The sequence below is a fragment of the Cynocephalus volans genome, chromosome 6 (genome assembly GCF_027409185.1).
Source record: "Cynocephalus volans isolate mCynVol1 chromosome 6, mCynVol1.pri, whole genome shotgun sequence".
Lineage (NCBI taxonomy): Eukaryota > Metazoa > Chordata > Mammalia > Dermoptera > Cynocephalidae > Cynocephalus > Cynocephalus volans.
This window is the reverse complement of record NC_084465.1, coordinates 18,383,641-18,398,240: the sequence shown is the minus strand read 5'-3', so window position 1 is coordinate 18,398,240 and position 14,600 is coordinate 18,383,641. Positions and strand designations below refer to the sequence as shown.

Here is a 14,600-nt window from a genome sequence, read left to right as displayed (position 1 = left end):
CGTAAATTGAGGTTGCAAAATCCATGCTGCCTCCACAGTATCTCTCTCACACAGTATTTTAAAAACATTTTCCTTGTTTGCACTTCACTGCTTCCACTTTATTCTCTCACCGTATTCACTCTTCCTACACGACCTTATCTCCAGTAGTAAAAGCAGAGTTTTCGAAGGCGTTACTCAATTAACAGCGTTGAGTAGAAAAGGTGGAGCCCCGCCCCCTAGGAGGAGCTAACGCCGGGAGGACCGAATTCGGCCGCTGTTCGTTCACAAACGAAAACGCTTCATCTTTTCAGAGGAGGGAAACACACACAAAGGCCCAATCACAAGCCGCGGTTCTAGGAGCTGGTGGGGGCGGGGCTGGGCAGGCACCTCCCACCTCCCAGCCTCCCGCCGGGGCCGTTGGAGCCTCGCGGGCTTCGGCAGGCCCCGCCCCCTCGCCAGGCGCGGCTGCTATTGGGCGATGAGCTGCTCGCCGTCGCCTCAGTTGCTGGGAGAGGGAGGGTGAGGGCGGGCCGGGGTCTGAGTTGGGCCGGGGGCGAGAGAAAGGCGGGGAGGAGGGGAGTCGGGGGCGGGCTGGGCGGATTCGACGAGCGCCGCGGCGGTTGGCGAAGCGGACGGGGCGCAGCCTCCGCGGTGTGAGGAACGGGTCCCGCTGACAGATCCCCTTCTTCCGGCCGCGGCACCCGGGAGGCGGATCCCAGGGGCCTGAGGAGGCTTCCTCCGTCAGGCGCTCCACTCCCGCCCTCGCTCGCGCTCTCTCCCGCGGGTCAACCGAGCGGCCTCTGAGGAGCAGGAGGGGGAGGAGGAGGAGGTCGTCGGGGGCGGCGGGCGGAGACCACACTCCCCCTTCCCCGCCGGCGGCGGCGGCGGCGGCGGGGGCAGGACAATGGAGGTGGCTGTGGAGAAGGCGGCGGCGGCGGCGGCTTCGGCGGCGGCCGCCGGGGGGCCCTCGGCGGCGCCGAGCGGGGAGAACGAGGCCGAGAGTCGGCAGGGCCCGGACTCGGAGCGCGGCGGCGAGGCGGCCCGGCTCAACCTGTTGGACACTTGCGCTGTGTGCCACCAGAACATCCAGAGCCGGGTGCCCAAGCTGCTGCCCTGCCTGCACTCCTTCTGCCAGCGCTGCCTGCCCGCGCCCCAGCGCTACCTCATGCTGCCGGCGCCCATGCTGGGCTCGGCCGAGACCCCGCCGCCCGTCCCCGCCCCCGGCTCGCCAGTCAGCGGCTCGTCGCCTTTCGCCACCCAAGGTGAGAGCCGGCTGCGGGCGCGAGGTGGCTGGGGGGAGGCGGACGCCCTTGTGCGGCACGACCCGCTGTCATGTCGCCGCCGCCGGGGTGCGCGGCGGGGGAGGGGCGAGGTGGAGGGTCTGTTGGCGACGGTGACATGGAGGGCTCGGGCTCTCTGCGGCTTGCAGTGCTCGGCGAGCAACTTCCATGGGTTCTGTGGACTTGGTCGCGTTGCTGCCGTTCTTCAGCGTTCTCCTCCAGGACCGGGTGGCCCATGCGACCCGCACTTTTGCAGACCTCTGTCGGAGTCTCCTGTAATGTGTATGTCGGGTTCTTTGGCGAATGCATCTAGTTAGAACTGCTCCCCGCTGCCTCCGCAAAGCTTTGTCCAGGTCCATATGATCCTAATCATCTCGTATATACCCCTGTTATTTGAGCTGGTGGAGGGGAATGGAGGGGTGACGGTTAAGTGATGGTGACTTTCTTTAATGATTGATTGCAGATTGGGTGCCGTCTGTTTCCTATTTTGCATGTTTGGAGTTCTTTACCTTAATTAGTTCCCGATTCTCTTCTCTCCTCTCTGCTGGGGACAAAGGAACCAAGCGACGGTGTTTTGCTGTCTCTCTCGAAGGTTTTATTTTGAGACGGTAAAGAGAATTAGAACAAAGTGATTTGGGGTGCGAGGTTTTCTTGCATTTTGTAGACAACACCTGGAAGTTACTGTTCTCTTTGTGGTGTTCGTTACTGTATAATGGGACTTTTGACAGGTAGTTTCCATTGCCATCGTTAAGAGGTTTGAAATATTTAAAGCAAGTTAAAGTAAGTACTGTTATATTGTTTGTGGTAGAATACTCGAGGCTTTAAAAATTTAATATTGTAAATATCTGAGCACCTCTTTTTAAGAAATGCAAAGTAGCTGGGAAGGGAAGTCATTGTTAATACATATTTCCTCTTTAGAGGGAATAGTTGATCTAATCTGAGATAAAATGCTAATTAAATAATTGCTCTAGATCAAGGGGTATGTGAAATTGATGCTTTAAATAGATTGTGGTCTTAGACTCATTTATTTAACTGTACTTTAGGAACAGTATCTAATTGTAGGAGACAATTTTCTATGGGTGTCTGTTTCTGCACTCTTGTCCAGCGAGGTACCCTTTGTTTCTGTTTTTTTCTCAAGGATGTTGTAGGAGTATAAAGAACAGCCTTGTAAGATATAGTGTCTTCCACCAGAGCAAAGGACAGGCATGGATACTGTCCAGTAAAATAAAGATAATGTCTCCCTCTGGAGCAAGAAAAGGCATATGTATTGCTCGTCATAAAAGATTAGGGTTCCCTATGCTTAGGGTTCCTCTCCTGTAACTGAACCCACTGCCCGTGCAAATGTCAGCTGGCTCTCTTCACATTACCCTGTGGGAACTGGGGCCCTGAGAACTAGCACAAAAATGTTGATGCCTTGGCTTATGCTATTGCTGTGAGTGTGTAATAAATTGTGCTTTATCTCTGATTCTTGAGTCTTCTACCACCATCCATGAAACGGGTAGTCTGTGTCTTTAGCTTACAAGTGGGGTAAATCTCAGATCCTTCACACTAGTTTGCTCTGAAGTGGCTTACTTGTTGGAAGTTTAGTACAGGTGAAATTTAAATCTTAGTTCTTAATGTTTAGACACATTTTAAGGTTTCTTTTATTCATATTTTAAATGATTAAATAGGCTAGTAACAAATTAAGATCTGAATTTTGCGTAATTCTAGAATTAAGATTTATTAATGTCTGGCCATGACATTTGGACTTGAATGAATAAGAACATGGGTATTAAATCTCTAATCTTCAATTCTGATACAAATTTGGAATTCCAGACTTCTCAAAAATACTGTATGTAATTCCAATCTCTAATTTTTTTTATATCTTTTTATATCATAAGCAAGAATTCAAGGAAAGCATTTAAATGGGAAGATAACTTTTTTGATGTATATTAAGAAAGAAAAGGGCTTTAACAAATTATATTTAAAAATACACCTATAAAAAAAAGGTTAGGGTTATCTTTAAATTAAAAATACTATTCTGAGTCTTATTGACTTGGATATTTTCTCCCTTCATCTCTCCTTGTATACTTATTTTAACACTAGTTGAAGCAAAAACTTAGACAACAGATTTCCTAAGTAAATAAAGGGTTTATTTGTTCATCTCCTTTCTTCGTTCTTCTATTGAATTTGTGGGTACAGGTATGGGTCAAACAATTTACAGAGGCTAAACAGATAATTGAGGTGGAGAACTGTGAGTCTGGGAGTAAAATAATAGGGGAATGGTGGGGAGTGAAAACAGGGGGCAAACTCTTAGTTCCAGCAGATTGTCGTGTGAGAGTGCAGGGCAAGTGTTGAAGGATCTTTTTTTTTTTTTATGTAATAAGAAATTGGAAAACTGGACTTCATGGACTTTCGTGTAAAATTTCTCTAGTATTAGAGTTCAGCAAGTAATTAAAAAAATACATATATATGTATACATAGGTTCATACTGTAGGCCAAACAAAACAGGTATGTTGCTGTTTATGCTTTTTAGATTTTGATAGTTTTCAAACTTTAGCCCTACTAGAATCATCTAGTGTACTTAAAAATTTAGATTTCTAAGCTGTTTTCTCCAGAGAATCTGATTCTGCCTAATCTGGCATAGTTTCACAATTCTAGAGTATAATATTAAATGGTATTTCTTTAACTCAAACACTATTATATTTCAAAATGCAATTGATCATAAGAGAATTCTTTAGAAAATCAAGACCAGAATTCAAGGTTTAGAGTAGTAGTACTCAACACTATCCAACCTAGTTTCCCTTTCTATAAAATACTTTTTGGTGCTCCTTTTTTATCTTAAATGAAATTAATAGAAAATAAATCCTTCTTAGCCCATGTTTTTCTTACAAAAGTCAACATGTTTGAACTGTTTTTAAAAAGGAGAGGTAAAATAAAGCTAATTTATAACAGCAGAAATAGTATAATTTATAAATACTAAGACACAATTACACTAGCCATCAAGCCCCCATTGAGGACATTTATCTTCAACCTTGGTCTAAATTGTCCTTTTCTTTTCTTTTTTTTTTTTTTTAAAAGATGACCGGTAAGGGGATCTTAACCCTTGACTTGGTGTTGTCAGCATCACGCTCAGCCAGTGAGCGAACCGGCCATCCCTGTATGGGATCCGAACCCGGGGCCTTGGTGTTATCAGCACCACACTCTCCCGAGTGAGCCACAGGCCGGCCCTAAATTGTCCTTTTCTAAGGCTACATGTTGGAAGGAATGAAGGTGAATACCACAAGCTAAAGTTGGATGACTACCTCATTCTTGACTGTCATTTTCTTAGTATACAGTTATATCTAGGAAAGAAGCAAGAGCTTAGAAAACAGAATGTCTTTAGGTACCATTAAGTCAGAAGACAGAAATGTTATAACATTGTGCAGTATTTTGTGATGTTGACTTACTTTTCAGCCAAAATAGTTGCAAACTTTTGAGTTATTTTTAGAGACTAACTGACAGCATACTTTTGGAAAGGGGTCGTATTATTTGTCCAGAGAGAGCAAAATATAAGAATCCATCCATTTTCCAAGACTTCCTTACTAATTGACAGTCTATAAGTTATGTAACTCTATTCTGGAAGCTGATTTCTTTTGGTGCTTGACAAAAAGTATAAGCCATCTTATGAGTACAAGATTTGATGACAAAGGACTAATAGTATTTAACATTTATCTGTATTATCTGTATTAGTTCTACACACAATTTGTTTATCCATTCACATGGAAATTAGTATTGTTTTCTGTTTGGAGCTATTATGAATAAAATTGTTAGAAATGTTTGTAGGTAAATCTTGGTATGGATATGTTTTCATTTTCTTGGGTAAATACTTGGAATTTCTTGTTTGTATAATAAACCTATGTTTACATTGATTGTACTGTTTTACAGTCCCCTCCAGAGTTCGTTGGTACACACCAACACCAACTTGGGTGTTGTTAGTCTTTTTAATTGTAGTCATTCTAGTGGGCTGTCTATGAAAGGGTATCTCACTGTTCTAATGTTAATTTTCCTGATGAATAACGATGAGCATCTTTTCCTGGCCATTATATTTTTGGGGTAAGATTTTGGTTTAAGTCTTTTGCAGATTTTTTAAATGCCTGGTCCTTTGTCAGATACATGTATTGCAAGTATTTTTTCCCACTCTATGGCTTCTCTATTCATTTTCTTAATTAGTGTCTTTCAAAGAGCTGAAGCTTTAAATTTTTTTTTCTTTGGTGGCTGGCCAGTAGAGGGATCCAGACCCTTGACCTTGATGTTAACACCATGTTCTAACCAAGTGAGCAAACTGGCCAGCCTAAATTTTGATTAAGCCCAGTTGTGTTATGGTTAGTGATTTTTGTGTTCTATCTAACAATTCTTTGCCTTTCCCAAATTTTCTAAGATTTTTCTCCACTTTTATCATCCAGTATTTTTATAGTTTTAGTTTTTATATTTAGATCTGTAACCCATTTTGAGTAATTTTTGGTGGGGGGTGGAATTTGAGGTTTATGGTTTTAACCATATGTTAAAGAACCGTTTATTTAAAAGTACTTTTCCCATTATATTATTTTGCCATTTTTGTAAAAGAATCAATTGGCTGTGTATGTACAATCTATTTCTGTACTCTGTGTTCTGCTCTATTGATCTATCCATTCAGCTAATTCTTAGCTTTTTAAGCAAATTTTGAAATTGGACAGATTTGTTCTTTTTCAAAATTGTTTTGACTGAAGGCATTTGCAGTTCTTTATAAATTTTAGAATCAGTTGTCAATTTCTACGTAAAACTCTGCTATGGTATTGCGTTCAATATAGATACCAATTTAAGGAGAATGATCTTAATGTTGACTCTTCCTATCTGTGAACATGTTTTACTCTCATTTTTTTTAGATATTTAATTTCTCTCAGAACTGTTATGGTTTTTATTACAGCAGTCTTGCACAATTTTTATTAAGCTAATTTTTAAATATTTTATGATAACGTTTAATGATATTGTAAATCTATTTTTAAAAATTTCATTTCCAGTTGTTGCTAGTATATTGAAATACAGTTATCAATTATATCCCATTATCTTGCTAAATTCAATTATTAAATCTAGTTTTTGTGGATTTTTTTCATGGATTCCTTAGGATTTTCTATGTAGTCTACAGGGAGATAGTTTTACTCTTTTCTGTTCTTTGTAATTTGTGTTTTTCTTTCTTTATTGCACAAACTAGGACCTCCAGTACAATATTGAATAGAAGCTGAATTTCATTATTAAATGAGAGATTTCTTTGCCTTATGCCTGATTTTAGGAGGAAAACATTCAGTTATTCACCATTAATATGTTACCTCTGTTAGTTGTTTGTTTGTTTGTTTGTTTGTTTGTTTGTTTGTTTGTCAGCTGGCAGGTACAGGGAAACATTTGACCTTGGTGTTATCAGTACCATGCTCTCCTGATGGAGCTAACTGGCCAGCCTCTCTGTTAGTTTTTTATAGATGTCCATTATCAAAATGAAGAAGTTCTTTTCTATTCCTAGTATGTTGTGATTTTTTTTTTCAATCTTATTTATATTTATTTTTGTGAGGTACAATGTGTAGTTTCAATACATGTGTATACTGCACAATGATTCACTTAGGTAGCAGGATAGTTTGGTACCCCTTAGTCCACCACTTCTCCTCCCACCTGCCCACTTCTTCTCCTGGCCTCTGGTAACCATTATTCTACTCTCTACTTCTATGAGAACCACTTTTTTTTTTAGATTCCACAAATGTGAGATGATGCAGTATTTGTCTTTCCATGCCTGACTTACTTCACTAACATGATGGTTTCCAGTTCCATCCATGTTGCTACAAATGATAGGGTATAATTTCTTTTTATAGCTGACTAGTAGTCCATTATGTATATATACTACATTTTTTTTTTTTATCCATTCATCCCTTGATGGGCATTTAGGTTTCTTCCATCTCTTGGCTGTTGTGAATACTGTTGTGATGAACATGGGAGTGCAGGTGTCTTTTTGGCGTATTGATTTCATTTCCTTTGGACATATGCCCAGTAGTGTTTCCCTTCTACTCATAGTGTGTTGAGAATTTTTACCGTGAATGGGTGATGAATTTTGTCAAATGCATTTTTCTGTATCTATTGAAATGATCGTGTGATTTTTCTCCTTTTTTCTGTCTATTTGTGAATTACATTGATTTTCAGGTTTTACACCAATCTTCATTCTTGGGATATACTCCACTTGGTCATGATAATTTATCCTTTCTGTATACTTCTGGATTTGACTTGCTGATATTTTAAGGATTTTTTTTCTTTTATGTTTATGAGAATATTGTTCAAATATTTTTCTTGTACCTTTATGTGATTTTTGTATCAAGGTAACACAGGCCTCAAAATGTGGTGTGAAGTATTTCCTCCATCTCTATTTTCTGAAAGAGTTTTTGTAAAATTAGTACTAATTCTTCCCTAAATATTTGACAGAATTCACCAGTGAATCCATCTGTGCTTGGAGTTTTCTTTATGGGAAGGTTTCTGATTAGGAATTCAGTATGTTTAATAGATATAGTTGCTCTTCAGATTTTCTATTTCTTCTCAAATCCATTTTGGTAAATTGTTTGAAGAAAATTATCCATTGCATCTGATGGTCACATTTAACGACATAAATTTTCTCACAGTATTCCTTTTTGGGGGGAGAATGTTAAAATCTTCAGTCATGATCGTCTGTTTGTCTATTTTTTTAATCTGATTAGTTTTGCTACAGGTATTTCGAAGCTTTATCTTATTGATGAATTGGTTGCTCTTTTCAATATTATGAAATGCCCTACTTTGTCATGAAGTCTACTTTGTCTGTTATTAATACAGCTGTGCCAGTTTTCTCATTTATTTGTTTAAATAGTATATTTTTCCATGCTTTTACTTTTTTTTTTTTTTTTTTTGGTGGCTGGGTGATACAGGGATCCGAACCCTTGACCTTGATGTTACAAGGCTACGCTCTAACTGATTGAGCTAACCAGCCAGCCACCCCCCACCCTTTTTTTTTTTAATGCTTTCACTTTTAACCTTTATAAGTGTCTCTTCTAGATAGCATATAGCTGTCTTGGGTTTTTTATCCAAGCTGTCAATTTTTGCTTTTAATTGTTTAAACCATTTACACTTTTAAGTAATTACTGGTATGGTTGAGTTTAAGACTACCATCTTTTATTTGTTTTCTCTTTGCCCCTCTCTCAATCCCTTAGCAGCTGTTGTCTGGTAAACTTGTGGTCTTGCTCTGCACATGCATGGTAGCTGTCAGCCAAGGATTTGGCAAAGCCCTGCATAGACTACTGGCATCCTTCCTCCGTTGAGTTCCTTTCTCTCCAGTGCTTTGCCGTATATATTCCATCTGGTTTACAGCGCCAAATTCTCTCTGGCTCCTTAGCTATTCTGCTTTGGCTGTAGCTCCCAGCACCATGGTAAGATAACAGTTCCCAGTTAGAGAATAGACATCTGGGGGCTCACCTGAGTTTTTTTTTTTTCTCAGGAATCGCTAGTGGCATTGCTTATTTTCCAGTGCCTGAAAACAGTTGCCTAATATATTTTTCCTAGATATATACAGTAAGTAGTTCATGGCAGGAAAGCTTGTCTCAGCACTAGTTAGTCTGTCTTGGTGAGAAGTTGATGTCAGAAGACTTTTTAAAATTGCATTGTGCCTTTTTTATATACCCAAATGTGGGTAATTTGCAAACTTTTTTATGTACCCAAATGTGAGTAATTTGCACACTTTGGTTCTTAGATCTCTAGGTTTGTCTCTTTTTTTTTCTTAGAGAACTCAACGAGTTAAACTATCACCTAGATGCACATGTTTCTCAATTTTTTTCCTGTAATCTTTACCCCTTTCTCAGATTTTACTCCTGTGTTTTTAATATACACTAAGTCAGTAGTCTCAAATGGGATGTGTGCCACATTATGCAGTAAAATGGATTCCATTGAGAGGAGGGAAAACATTAGAATTTCTTCTCAGAAATTAAGCTTTAAGGTACTTGATATGTAGACTGTCATGGTCACTTGACTAATTATGTCAAATGACTACATTTCACATGTGCTGTAGAGTATCCTGAAGGGGAAGTCAGGACTGCTGCAAGCTCAAAGCCAAGATGGTACGTTTGTGGGAGTTGGAAAAAAGAGCCCTCTTCGTATATGTAACACCTAAGGGATGCATACCATAGGAAGTGGCATGTGGACTGTGTTTTAATCCCCACTTGCCATCAAGTTAGGCAGTCCCTTGTGCTGTACAACCTATCAAACCCTACACAGTTGCTTGCGGGTAGTGAGATTTCTATACTGCAGACCCTATTTGTTTTTCCCCCCCATAAACTGTAACATAATTTATATATGCTTAGATAAGAAGGTTTATGGGTTTTAATGCCTGTTTTTAACTAAAATGGCTGTCAAAAGTCTGAATATTATGGTAGGCTGTTACCAGACTTCTGGCATAAAATCCCTAATCTCAGTTTCTAGGGAAGTTCCTTATAGAAGTCGCTCACAAAAGCCCCTCAATTTCAACAGTCTGGAAAAGTCCCTAAGTTGTAGGATGTAGGGTACATGTACAGTAGCCATGAAGAGATCCCTAATTCAAATTAACAGTGTAGAAATAGTTCCATTTAAGTCAGTAAGTAAGGTTAGGTGCTGATGGCTTGGTCCTTCCCCCCACCCCCCCCCTCTCCAGTTTAAGAAAATAAAGAACGCTGAGCCCAGAGAAATCAGCCTTATTCATATTTGATGACCACTCCAGTGGTGTGTAGATAAATAGAGATACCTGTTATTCCTGGGACTTGACTATGTAATTAGTTGGCAGGGAGATCTGATAGAATGCTATAACTGTTGCTGTCCCATTTTGTTTCATTTTATGAGGTGTATGGAGTTGATGGAGTTGTAATTTTCTACCAGCCTTAAATCACTTCAATCTTCGAACTCTCTTGTTTACCTATGATAACGGTAATACTCATTTGCAAGCATGATAGCAAAAGAATGGCAGAGCTGGCACTTTAGGCTCTTTTCAGTCTTGCTGTGATTATCTGATCAGATCTAAGGAGAAGTGGGCCCAAAAGTTTCGAAATTAACAAGACGGCTCTTTGAAATTGATTGACAGCCTCTGTTGTTAGTGATGAACCATGCCTTAAGTATATATTGCATCTTGAAGCTTTAGTTGACAGTAGTATGGAGCTATCATGATTAGGAAGACATTTAAAAGTATTATTTCATCTTGATTTCATTCTTTAAAAATGTCTGTTTATATGATTTATTTTGTAAAGGATATACTAGCACAGTTGTCCCTGGGTATCTGCAGAGGATTGGTTCCCTTAAACAAAATGGCATAGTATTTGCTTATAATCTATGTATATCCTCCCATATACTTTAAATAATCTCTAGATTACTTATAATACCTAATACAATGCAAATGCTATCTAACTAGTTGTTATACTGTATTGCTTTTCATTTTTATTATTTTATTTTATTTTTTTAATATTTTCTATCTGCAGTTGGTTGAGCGTGAAGGTGCAGAACTCTCAGATACTGAGGGCTGACTGTACTATAGTATATGTACATAATAAATATATATGTAGGGAACATGTTCAAATATTCATGTTTAAAATAACACACAATATATAACAATCAGCTGAATTGCTTCAGTATTTTTGCTTTTTCTCTAGTCTTTCAAAACCTTTTTCAAATTTTACATCCTCCTCTTTGAAATTGTAAAACTGCCTTATTCCTCAAAAGAACATTCTTCTAATATAGTCCATAGGTACTCCTCTGATAGTATGTAGAGCTAGAGCTAGGTTCTGGAGCTCACAGACCCTTCAAGCCCATTCACAAACCCTTCACACGCAGGTCTGTGAGCTAGGTAACCGGCAAAAAGGTCCTTGGAGCCTTGGTTGAAGTAGGAGTAGTCTTTATTGAGCATGCACACATCTAATACCTAGGCAGTCCAAAGAGGAACCTCAGAAACTTAACTGCTACCCACAGAGTCCAAAGAAAAACTGAAACTGAGCAGCTGCCAGCAGAGTAAACATGCTCTATTGTTAGATGCAAGCTCTCTGCCACCAGCCTGCTTCACAAACTGCAGAACACACAAAAGCAATTACTAGAAAGATACATGGGTGCACATGCACACTAGCTCCACCCACACACAACTTGTTAACAAGAAATGTCGAGGGAGCCTGACTAAATTATTCTATTTTCCCCACATAGTATAATACATTTAAAAGAAAAATGTCTTCTGTGGTGATTAGGAGTCATGACTACCAAAAGATTCTTATTTTACTTTGATTGTGGATGTATAGTCTCCTTCACATGTCTTGACTGCCTGCCTATGTTCAGCATGAATGATAACCACGAAAAAAGCCTGTATAGCACTTGAGATTCCGTGTGTGTGTGTGTGTGTGTGTGTGTGTGTCTGTTTTCTTCCTACTGCTACATGTTGATTTATATATTTCTTCCTGTCCTCGTCAATCTTCTTGACTTGACTTGTTTATCATGTGACTTGACTTGCTTTTACTAATCTTCCCAGCTCAGCTTTTCCACTCACCTTTTTGTATTAAGTTTTCTTCCCACTTCTTTGATCCTTTCTTTTTCACCTTTTTGTCTTTTCTTCTGCTTCCTCCACTTGTACTCTGGAGAGCAGAGTGAGGAAATCGTTCAGGACAACTTGAAATGTAATGGCTACTAGATTCGGATAAACCTACAAAGGAGACTGAGAAGTAGGAGAAAACCCAAAAAAGTAATGTCAAGGAAACCAGGGAAATAAAGTAATAAGTGTTTTATAGTATTATGCTCCTGCAAGGTCAAATAAGAGAAGACTAAAAAAAATTAAATTTTGTAACATGGCCATCGTGCAAAAGCATATTTTGTTGGAGAGTTAGAAGTGGAAACCAGATTGGGGTGGGTTGAACAATGAGTGGGAGATAAGTGTAGTTGGAAAGTTGAGACAGTTCTGTAGAGAACTTTTCCTCTGGAGGTGAGGAAAGCGATAAGGAAATACCTGAGGAGAGAAAAATAAGGAGTTGAGGAGGATTTCTTGTTCATTTCCTTTTGTATAAATCAAAGAGGCTTAAGCACGTTTATATGAAAGTGGAAATGATCCACTCAAGCAAACTATTGAATATACAAAAGAATAGATTTGTGAGTGAGTGAGTGAGGTTTCTGAGAAGATAGGAGGGGAATTGATCCAAGGCACAGTGGAGGGATTGGAGACTTTGGATGGAAGAGAGACATTTTCCCTATTGTCAACAGGAAAGAAGGCAAGAATAGGTCTAAATACAAGTTTGTCTGTGTACCTTCAAAGTAGATGGAGTTTCCGTATTCTGAGCCTCCCACCTATTTCTCTCAAGTAGGAAGTAATGCCATCTGCTGAGAGTGAGAAGGTAACAGAGTGGAATAAGGTTTGAGAAGTGGAGTTTTGAAGTCGACCAGTGAAATATATATTACACATTGTGTTGAGGCCCATTTCCTGCTAGAGACCATGAATTTAAAGTGATACCTGTCTGCCTTCTTATAATGCTGTCCAGCACCTCTCTGAAGAAGCAGGTTTTACAACAGTGCTATTCAAAGTGTGGTCTACAGACTGTTAATATGGGTCTGGAATGAGATAAGGAGTTTCCTACAGAATGTAAACTGATGTATTGCTTCCTTAATTTGGCAAGTTTATAAAGAAAATGTCAGCTGAACTCAACAATGTGTTTAGTGACTTAGTTGTTTTATGACACAAGTTCCTTATCTCATTAGGGACCTGGTAAGTAATAACAAGTGGCCACTGTAAGTAGCACTGTTTTGGAGTATTGGTAAGCACGGCTACTAACATAAATGCTAGAATAAAAGTGGGGTGGTCAAATTATTCATCGTAGTAAGAACCTTATAAGAATAACAATGGTGTGGGAGCAAGCTGCGGGATACAAAGGACTTAGTAGTCCTAACAATCAGACAATCTAGATACCACCAACAAATAACCCCAAAAGGAGGTATTTACCTCAGAATGGAGGATGCAGTCAAACTGTCTGGGAATAATAGTTCAGACAAGGAGGGAGAATATCAGTTTCAAATTTCTGGGTGAATACTAGGTCACAGGGAAGTCTGAGGGCAGGCTGCTTCCTAAAGTTCCTGGAAATATTCAGTGAAAGAACAGAGCCTTGCAGTGAAAACAAACGGCTGCAAAGAAACACAAGTTGACCAGGATAGGAATTTGGGGATAAGAAGAGAAAAGCCTCAGGTACTTCTGGGAGGGGACACTAGAGGAGGCAGATCTCAGAAAGTATTAGAGAAGTGGCTACACTAAGGTACCATAAGTTTTGAACATTTGATGGTAACAACATACAAGGGAACCCTATCACTATGAAGATAGGAAAGTTTTCTTAGCCTGTTTCCAACCCCTACATAGGAAACTTTTCTTATAGTACAGGAAAACTCATTTTACTGTAAAATGAGTTATAGGGAGTACAGTTGACCCTTAAACAGCACGGATTTAAATTGTGTGGGCCCACTTATACATGGAACTTTTCCACTTGAAGATGTGTCTGGGTTATGGAGTGGCCTATAGTGGTCACTTCTGCAAGTGGGCTCTGTGGCTTAGTGCTCCTGAACCTGCCGCCTGTGATTGTGGGCCAAGGTGCTGGCGCTGCCTGGGTTCCACTTTCAGCGATAGCTCCTGTGGAAATGCTGAGTATTCTGGGGAAGCTATCCCCAACCACCTGGTTCACCCCAAGGCCAACCTGGGTCATTGGTAGATGAGCTTCTTTTTCCCGGAAGTCCACCCTCCTGTTCATGGCCAAGGTGTTGGAGTCCCCAGAGTACTTGGAATCTCCGCCCCCCCACCCCCTGGCCTCCAGGAGCGATCATGATCACCTGTGGCCTGTCTTGGAAGCAGTGAGGAAGTAGCTCTGTGGCCAACCTAGCAAATCTAAGGCTGGCCCCCCATCCTGACTTGAGTGAGTAACACCAGCCCCAGACTTCCAGAGGTACTAGTCAGAACCATGCGCGTTGCCTCCTCCACCCTGTACACTAGGTAGGCTGCAGCAAACAGAGAAGCAATTAGATTCTTTTTATCAAAACAGCAAACACCAAAAAATAAGTCCAGAGAGTCCATTCTTTACCATCCAAACTGCACGTGAGCTTTCCTGATACCCCGTAACTGTTTGCCTTGCACCAAGTGGAATATAAACACCAAGCAGCCAAAAAAAAATTTATGTGGATTTTCAACTGTGTGGAGTGTTGGAGCCACAAACCCCCATGTTCTTCAAGGATCAACTGTACTGTGATCTTACACCATCCAAAGGTATTAAAAGAAAAAAAAGGACAACAGTGCCCTGAATAACAGACCTAAAGAAATGAAGA

At 40.2% G+C, this 14,600-nt stretch overlaps 1 protein-coding gene across 1 annotated transcript in view; it reads left to right on the top strand.

The window, feature by feature from the left end:
* Positions 1-822: 822 nt before the first annotated feature.
* TRIM24 (tripartite motif containing 24) overlaps positions 823-14,600 on the top strand; it is a 108,307-nt gene continuing 94,529 nt past the window's right edge. The window contains exon 1 of the mRNA XM_063100368.1: positions 823-1,241. Within this exon, the coding sequence (XP_062956438.1) occupies positions 884-1,241 (358 nt within the window). The 5' untranslated portion in view covers positions 823-883. The remainder of the gene's footprint in view (positions 1,242-14,600) is intronic.